Genomic DNA, 8,396 nt, shown 5'->3' with positions numbered 1-8,396 from the left:
AGAAGCCCCAGTTTTGATAAATGGATGAGCAGTGATGAAAAGAAGATATCAAAGCAGCATGAAAGGAGAGAGAGGAAGAGAGCGGAGCATTAATCCAACACCAGGCTGGTAGAGAGAGCGAGCGAGAAAGAGAGAGAGAAAGAAGGGGAGAGAGAGGAGGAGGAGGAGGAAGCAAAAGAAAGATAGCCTTTCGGCTGTGTTCTGTCAAGGGAGAAATTACACATTTACGGAGGTTTTTTCAAGCAACGACGGGTTCCATAGATCAAACCACTGGATTTACGAGCCAATTTTCAACATGAAATATAGACACCGAGAATCCATTTTACCCATGTTTACTCGTCTTCTCTACCTCTCTTTCTCTCTCTCAATCAAACGGCCTACAGTGTGTGGATAGGTTTACTCTGGTAACCTTAGCAGTGCTTATTAGAGCCTTAAATGAAGCTGTTTTGATGGTGGTGAGTGTGCAGCTTCCAGCGGCCTTGTTGTAGTCAGACTGCTATTTAGTACATATCTGAAAGTCTTCAATCTCATGACAGAAAAGTAAGAACGAGGCCAGAGAGGATAAAGATTAGATTTTTACAAAGAGAGATGAGATGGTTCATGATACTCTAATGAACAGCCTTGCCTTTTTTTTGCAATCAAATAAATTGTTTCTTTTGCAGAAATAACAGTCAAGTCCACACGAATAAAGCCCACTTGGATCTGTGTTAAGGTTAAGTTAATGTTATCTTTAAACCTTATTTTGGAACACAAAAACCCAAAGTATCTGGTATGGCTATGAGCGTAATATACCAAGAAATGTAGTCAGGAAGACAAAAAAAGACAGGAAAAGCCATTTGAAATAAATTGGAGTTTGTTTCCCAAATATACCTGCAATACTTGAAAAACTAAAGGACAAAAATCACATCATACTGCATATACTGCTCACAGTACTCATCTTCGTCTGGGCAAACCAAACCACTCTGTATGAAATTTGCATAGAAATTAATGTCTAAGTAGGCTAAACGACATAATTGACATGCAATTAGCAATATTATGGGGGGGAAACCTAATGAAGTTTCCATGGCTGTGAGAACCTTAGAATGATCACTGCTTAATTATCATATTAATGAAGTCATTAGTTGTCACTTAACTTAGATGACAGGTAAGGTAAGAATGTCATGATCCTACAATTTCCACAGCAAATGTGTATTCAACGCTAATTGTTTCCAAGTTTAGATCTCATTTGAGAACAGCGAAGGACGCTTTAAATGTGGACGATATCGCCATATAGCTTTAGTGGCAGAAAGCATGCACAACGTGTGACTAGAAAAAACAAACAATGAGATTTATTGAATCAGTGGGGAAAAGTATCTTCAAGGTCGCCTGAGGACACATGGCACACATCAGCCCCACTCGTCCATATAAAGCAAGGGCAGCAGATGGAAACAAAGTAGCAAAATTTACCAGGGAGCTTCACAGCTAATCTAAGAGAGAGAGAGGCACTCTCCGTCGAGCGACACATTCAAGTGATGGGACATGGAGCTGGTACTAAGGGCTAACACAAAAACACATTTCCAGTAAAGAGTATGGCATGATTAAGCTACAAAAAACCTGAGATGGGTGAACTGAACGCGGTAGCTCGAGGTCTTCCCACTCTCTCTCAGTCTCTTCTTTCATTTCAATTCATTTCAATTACCCAGTCATTCTCACCTTCTTCCCCATGGCCCGATTAGCTCAGCCTGGCAATTTACAGTTGATCTTGCCTCATCTGAGGCTGAGCGATGGTGGAGGCAGGAGAGACGAGGAGTAATGGAATGAAATGTCACTCAGTTGTTGCCTTTGTCACAACGGTGGTGGGCAGGACTTGGGGGTGGAGGGGCCTGGTTAGTTGGAGAGAAGTTGGATCTATCCGTGTGTGTGTGTGTGTGTGTGTTTGAGAGAGAGAGATTCTGGGCCTATGGAGACATTAGTCTATGGTGCTTCTACATAAATGGACAGCGACATAGTATCCTGCTCTCCTGTGTCTCTCATGTCCAATCATAAAGCTTATGGGCGTCTCCACTGCGATCAGAGTTACTGACAATGACACTGTCCTTTATCCTCCACCGTGTACGAGCTGGTTCTCTCATCCTCATCAAGGCTTCTTCACCTTCTTCACTGACGAGGAGCTGGATGCCGATTCTCTCCGTTTGCGCTGCAATGCAAAACACAAACGAATCACGTCAGAGTGTGTCAAGGGTTTCCTCTTCATTCAGCATTACCAAGAGGCATCAGAAGATAGGGGACCAGCACTCTCTTCCTCATTCGTTCCCAATTTACAATCCATGGCCATTTCTAGAACATGATCTTTTCCATGATTGGTTATTTTCATGTTTACATGGTCCTCTGCAGTTGAGGAAATGTTATGATCCTTGGCTTTATAAAACCCTCACAAAACCACACTGTATACATTTAAAAATGCATGGTTGTCAATCTACAACAAATATAGCCTTTTAAACCTTTTAAAACTTTGCCAGGGGTAGAAATATGTTTTGAGATATAAGACTTACCGAGTTGGGGGTAAGCGGCGCTCCTACCACGTCGATGATCTGCTCCTTGGCCTCCACCTTGATGTCGTCTGCGCTGGGCCAGACCTGGGCTTCGCCTGCTGGGGTGGACGCCGCAGTGCTGTTGCTGGCATTGGGTTCCCCAACCTGGGGTGTGGCGGCTGCCCCGGCTCCTGCAGTCCCGCCACCACCACCTCCGCCCCCTGCCTTCAGCAGGGCCTCGTAGCGGTGACGCAGCATCTGTTGTTCGTACTCACAGTTGCTGTGGGCCTGCTTCAGCTCGTAGACCAGCACCAGGTCACTGCGCAGCTCGTTGAACATCTGTACAATCTCCTCTGTAGGCATGGGGTTGAGATCTGGATCCACAGACAGACACAAACAAAGACAAACATGGCAAACATGACAAAAATGAGATTTCAAGCTATCGAGCACTGAGGTTATTATGGTCAGTAAAAGAAAAAGGAGAGGAAGGGGTGATTTTACAAGTTTTAGGTCATCATAAGTTTGTTCCTACTGTTGGGAGAAGAGTTTAAAAATTCAGGCTTAGAAACGGTGGCAGCTTGCTGGGGTCGTTTCACACTCACCCACTCCTTGCTCTGTCAGGATCTGCTCAATGGCCTTGATCTTCTTCTGGCCTACCGAGCTTGGCAGCTTCATCTGAAACACACACAACCACAGACACACACACACATACCGACACACACAAGGATGAGTTAAGGTGCCAGGGATATTAGGATGAACGCCTCCACCTCAAGGCTTTTAATTCGTATGAAATGCACTTCAACGGGCCAGATCAAAATGTCTTTATCCACTGGACTCTGTCTGACTGATTAGCTAGAGCAGCACTCCACTCCTTTAGCGGTGCTAATGCATTTTCCATAGAGAGCAGCGGCTCCTCATCAGTCTTGGAGATGAATAAGTCTCCCCTGCTAGGTCTCACAGATATTAGCTGGTCACTAACAGCATTAATCATCGTAGTGCTAATGAGAGATAGCTAGCTCAAGTCAAACATTCTGGCTGCTCACATCATACATCAAGAGTAGGACAGGGTATCGCTGAAAATCTTTTGATATTACTACCAGTTCTGATATGGGTTATGAAAAAAATACTTTATGCAATAAGTTTCTTTGTTAAATGAAAACACACTATGTGATAGAGTAGATTATTTTCTGTGTAAAATGTACTTATGCCATCTGCTTTTCTAAACAGAACACTCAATTGATTTCCTCAATAAAAAGTACCTGTAACCTAGACAAAAAAAAAAATTCTTGGTGACAAAATCCAATATTTTGAAGCTTCTTGATGCCTTTAGATTAATTCCAATAATAAAAGTCAGCACAGTACACAGTAGGTATGATTTCTCAATACCCAGTCCTAATCAAGAGTTATGGTAGCATATTAGACTCTTGACTTGTAGTTTGTTCTTCATTTCAAATTTGTGTGCTAGGTTCCTCACCAGAATTTGAGACAGAAAATGAGGTCTTGCATTGAAAGCGTGTTTGAAAATATCCTTTATTGTAGTCTGATTACGTGAATAAAAGTAGTTATGCTTACCCTCTGGCTGCGTAGTGTGACTCCTGCTGACTTAAAGTCAGGAAATTTGATGCCTGCTGTCTCTGGAACTGCCTGTGGATGGAGGGAGGAGTGTTGAGAGAAATGGACAAATGGATATGATAGCCCTCTGAGCTTTGGATAAATCTGACATTAAAAAACATCTAGATCAAAAAGATGGGATAAATCAGGCCTTTACATCCGCGTTTCCCAAACTGAGTTGTCGGAACTGCCTCAGGTTCCTTGAGGGACAGTAGTAGTAGTATTCAACGAAGAATAGAAGAACTGGTGGTACAAAATATTAAGACCACTTTCCTAATATTGAACTGCACCTCGTTTAGTACAATCCAAGTCTCGGTTGTCTCAAGCTTAAATTTCCTCTTTGAACTTTCCCATTCGTCTATACATCCAACCTCATGATTGAAATGAAAATGATTGAAATTAAATTAACTGGTGAAACATAAGGGACCATAGCTTTCATGTGGATTCCCCCATTTCAGCGCAATATTACATTGAATAAGCATCGTCATGAGGTTGACATCTCTGCCATCTCACTTTGCTGGTAAATGTTTCTCAGATAAGAACGGTTGACAACCTGTGCTTTACATCACACCTTTCGTGTGTGTGTTTGTGTGCCATACCGGTTTTTCTGTTTCTCTTTTTTGTGGGAGCTTCTTCTTGGAAACCCTCTTTTCGGCTCGTCTCAACTCTGTAGTAGTGTCAGCCGCCTTGATGAGTTTCTGCAGATCCTGGGCCTTCTTCTCACGCTCTTTCTTCCTTGTCTCAATCTTCCTCAGCTCCTGGATAAGATACTCCTCTTCTGCCACCTGCAGGGGAAACAAGAGAAATGCAGTCTGAATATCTGAGGATAAAGCAAGCAAATTTTACACTGATGCTCAAAAGGCATTACCTAGTCAAAGATTACTGTTATTTGACACCCATGGCTCCATTATGTAATTTATTTCACCAGCTACTGTAGAGACTGTTTTCTATAACTGTGTGGCATAAACAGATTCTAACAGATTTTGCATTTCAAAATGACATCGTTATTCCCACCCCAAGTTCATAACTGGATTTGACGATTTTGGTTGGTGTTCAGCATGATGCTGATTGTGGCTGGGTTATATGATGGTCAACTAGGCTGTATTACTGCATAGGAACCCTACAGTATAACATGCTCATGTTACAAGATTACTAACCTGTTCAGGCGTGCGATTGAAGAGTTTCTCCAGCTGCTCTTTCCTGCGCCTTTCGTGTCCGGCATCAAATATGTAGATCTTAGGCTCTGTCCCCGACGGTGCGCGGACCTTGGTCAGCTTACCGCAAATGCTATAGTAACGTTCTTTTAGGTCCTCCACAGAACGTTTCTGAAAGCATAAATGGAAGAGTGTTCATATAAATATGGCTGTTTAATTGCATCATCATGATACATCCTCAGTGAAAGAGAATGTGAGTGAGCAAGTGAGTGAGTGGTTACTCTGTATTGCTGGTGGTCGTAACGGTCGTGGACGACGACGAAGCGCAGGTCAAAACGCTTGCACAAATCAAACAGGTGGTCCGTCTCTGCTTTCGTCCAGCCGTCGTCATGGAGATACATCTGATACTCCTGCTCTGAGTACACTGGTACCTGCACTGCCTACATGGATAGACAGGGAGGCAGAGAGAATAACAAGGAGACAGTGTATGGGGATGAGAGAGAAACAGCTGAACAGAGTTCAGAGTAGTCAGAGGGTCTACACAGAACATAACATGGGACACTGGTTGTGTTGAAGTGGAGAGAAAAAAAATCTTCCTGATTCTCAATTACCTTCGTACTTTTTTTTTTAAATCAATCGAGATGAGCATTTGAGCTTTATCAAAGATATAAAATTGTATTAACAAACTGCATGTCAGGAGGGCAAATTGAGAGACTGCTGGATGAAGAGTACCAGTGTGGAAAAAGAGACAAGTCGTCCTTAACAGTAATTTATACTTCTGCGTCGAAATACCGCCATAGCTACGCCATAGGTTTTTGCAGTGCCACAAAGCCTGCGCGTAAGGCGACGCAAGACCACAACAACTGTGATTGGCCAGCTTCGTATTTCCTCCCCTGTATCCGGTTGATAGTGAAGACAACATGGAGCAGATCGAAGAGAGCCTAGCTGAAGAGGTTCGCAAATATGTTCATTTGTAAAACACCTCAAATTATAAAGACTACCAGATGTCACTGAATTTGTGGTGAGAAATATCCCAGAACATGAGTTTCAGAGAATGTAAACACTACTAGCTCTTCTGTTATTACTTCCATGTTAACAAAGCAACAACACTGCCGTGTAGCATTTCTGTGGTCTACACACAGAATCAGGACTATAAATGCTCACACCGCCGTAGGTAGCTTTGACACACAAGTATAATCTGGGCTTTACCTTGTTGAAGCGGGCAAAAGGGTAGTCCTTGCCCTCCTCTGCCATACGCCTCCAATGGTGGAATATGGCCCCATCTCTGCGAGCCGGGTTGGTGAAGGGCATCCACTTCCAGGGACGCACCCTCTTGCAGCCCAGCTTGGCCTTGACTGTCCTGTAGCCCTGGGTAGTGTCACTGGGCAGCAAGGGGGGAGCATCTCTGTGGACAGGAAATGGGAACAGGAAATGGATGGTCTTGTTAAAGCGAGTATACAAAATATTGCAGGCCATACGCTGTTTTCATGAAATAGACTAAAAATAGGCTAGCGTTGTGTAGACAATGTCAGAAGGTCCAAGGGGCTTATAAATGGGACGCCATTGATATCGAAAACATAACACACAGAGCTTAAAATAATACAAGTCTAAACAACAGTCTAAATTAAGATAATCCTTAAAGGGAGAAGTAAATGAAGGGAAGACAATTGAAACATGAGTTGTGCTAAACTGGGTGCAACTAAAAACCGTAGGGTGTTCTGAGTTTATAATGACAAATGCTTTTGGTTTTTTCAGTATTTTACATATCATTAATTCTGCAAGAACACAAAACCTTTTCCACTTCTCACTTTTTCCCTGGCCCCTTCTTCATGCAACTTACAGGGTTTTACAGTAGGTAAAATGACTGATTATAGACGGGACATGCAGCTAGACCAAAAGGTTGATTTGGTATACAGATCTAAGACAAACGTATACATTCACAAAAGGAGCTCATACTTCTTATCTGAATAGAGCAGAGCATAGACCTCCCGATGCATCCCCTCTGGTCTCTTGAAGGTCAACGTTTCAGTCGTCTTCTTGGTTTTTTTCTGGGACAGGTGATGAAGAAGATGATGCATTGATTTTAACTATGCATTTCTTAATACTTTCAACTGACAAGATTATGTCCTATCTACTGCAGTGGCAGGGTTATTGTTTGTGTTCCACAAACTGTGTAGTCCATTTCAGGCGAAAATGTCCAAGAAAGAAACTTTATAAGCTGTTAAATGCTGTGACCATTTATAAAACAATACAGTTTAGGATTAAGCTGACATTCTTGTTGATCGCTCAGTGAGAGATGATCACCTCACAGTTACATCACTTCGTCAGGAGTCACTTTGCTCCAACTATCAGTAAGTTAAACGTATCTCTGCTGTGTTAACGTTAGTGTTAGTTACTTATGATAATTTCTCACCTTATCCGAGTTGATGAAATCTTTCTTGCTGATGGGAGCGTCATTGTCCGCTCCAGCCAACTCCAGAATATCCCTCACATCGGCCCCGGTAGCCATGATTATTATATTAATTAACGCTTCCCACAACCTGTCAAAGGTAAATACAGTTCATACATGCATATACGGCAGTCCAGTAAGCCTGTATCGTACAAAGAATACGAATGATAGCTAAATAAATATTTTAACTGACGCTGCTGATCTACCAGACGTTAAAGATGTGACTTCAGCATTGTGATAGTCGGCTAACGCTAGCTAGCAGCAGGCTAATGATGGCTGAAGAAATTGCTCTCATTTATAGGTTAACGCCGTTGCGCAGAGCGGCAAACGGTCAGGTAAAGACGATTTACGAATGTTTTACCTTCTTAATTTACCTGTTGGGTAATTTTCTACTTTATGTTAAAGCTATCTGAACAATGAAGAACGAAGCTAGCTATCATTGACGTTAGGTAGCTAGCATTTTTATAAACTTCCGTCGCCGGCGTTGATGTCGGTCTTTGACTCTCTGCTGAGCTGCTCACTAAACAATGTCGCCCCCGTCAGGTCTGGCGGTGTACTGCGGAGTCAATGGTAATCTGTCACTGATAGAGTCCCTCCTCCTTTCTTTCTTGATTTCAGTGTATGTGCTTTATAGAAAACTACCAGTGGTGGAAGAAGTATTCAGATCTTTGA

General features: G+C 42.6%; 1 protein-coding gene across 3 annotated transcripts; it reads right to left on the bottom strand.

Moving 5' to 3' along the window:
* Positions 1-852: 852 nt before the first annotated feature.
* On the bottom strand, positions 853-8,224 carry dmap1 (DNA methyltransferase 1 associated protein 1). Of its 3 annotated transcripts, none has more exons than XM_071545392.1 (11): positions 8,099-8,224; positions 7,689-7,815; positions 7,232-7,323; positions 6,485-6,680; positions 5,557-5,715; positions 5,279-5,446; positions 4,721-4,906; positions 4,083-4,154; positions 3,113-3,185; positions 2,532-2,884; positions 853-2,176 (listed from the first exon to the last, which is right to left on the bottom strand). In XM_071545392.1, the coding sequence occupies exons 2-11, from the start codon at positions 7,782-7,784 to the stop codon at positions 2,117-2,119; spliced, it is 1,455 nt and encodes a 484-aa protein (XP_071401493.1). In that variant the 5' UTR covers positions 7,785-7,815; positions 8,099-8,224; the 3' UTR covers positions 853-2,116. The 3 variants fall into 3 exon arrangements, with proteins under 3 accessions (XP_071401493.1, XP_071401492.1, XP_071401494.1); XM_071545391.1 differs by having other exon boundaries at positions 8,086-8,196; XM_071545393.1 differs by lacking the exon at positions 8,099-8,224 and adding an exon at positions 7,918-8,027.
* Between the last annotated feature and the right edge of the window lie 172 nt (positions 8,225-8,396).

The sequence above is a fragment of the Centroberyx affinis genome, unplaced genomic scaffold (genome assembly GCF_046629955.1).
Source record: "Centroberyx affinis isolate AG114_WGS23_722 - 3 ecotype Tasmania unplaced genomic scaffold, CSIRO-AGI_Caff_v1 ptg004902l_1, whole genome shotgun sequence".
In the NCBI taxonomy this organism is placed as follows: domain Eukaryota; kingdom Metazoa; phylum Chordata; class Actinopteri; order Beryciformes; family Berycidae; genus Centroberyx; species Centroberyx affinis.
The sequence above is the reverse complement of the archived record's forward strand: the minus strand, read 5'-3'. Positions and strand labels throughout refer to the sequence as shown.

What these genes read in the sequence shown, in the direction of transcription:
- dmap1 (XM_071545392.1), bottom strand. Translation starts at nt 7,784, where the DNA reads ATGGCTACCGGGGCCGATGTGAGGGATATTCTGGAGTTGGCTGGAGCG. An exon ending in CTTTTGCCCGCTTCAACAAG is followed by an intron (nt 5,716 to 6,484) that starts GTAAAGCCCAGA and finishes CTATCCATGTAG; the next exon opens with GCAGTGCAGGTACCAGTGTA. An exon ending in CCTGACAGAGCAAGGAGTGG is followed by an intron (nt 2,885 to 3,112) that starts GTGAGTGTGAAA and finishes CTGTGGATCCAG; the next exon opens with ATCTCAACCCCATGCCTACA.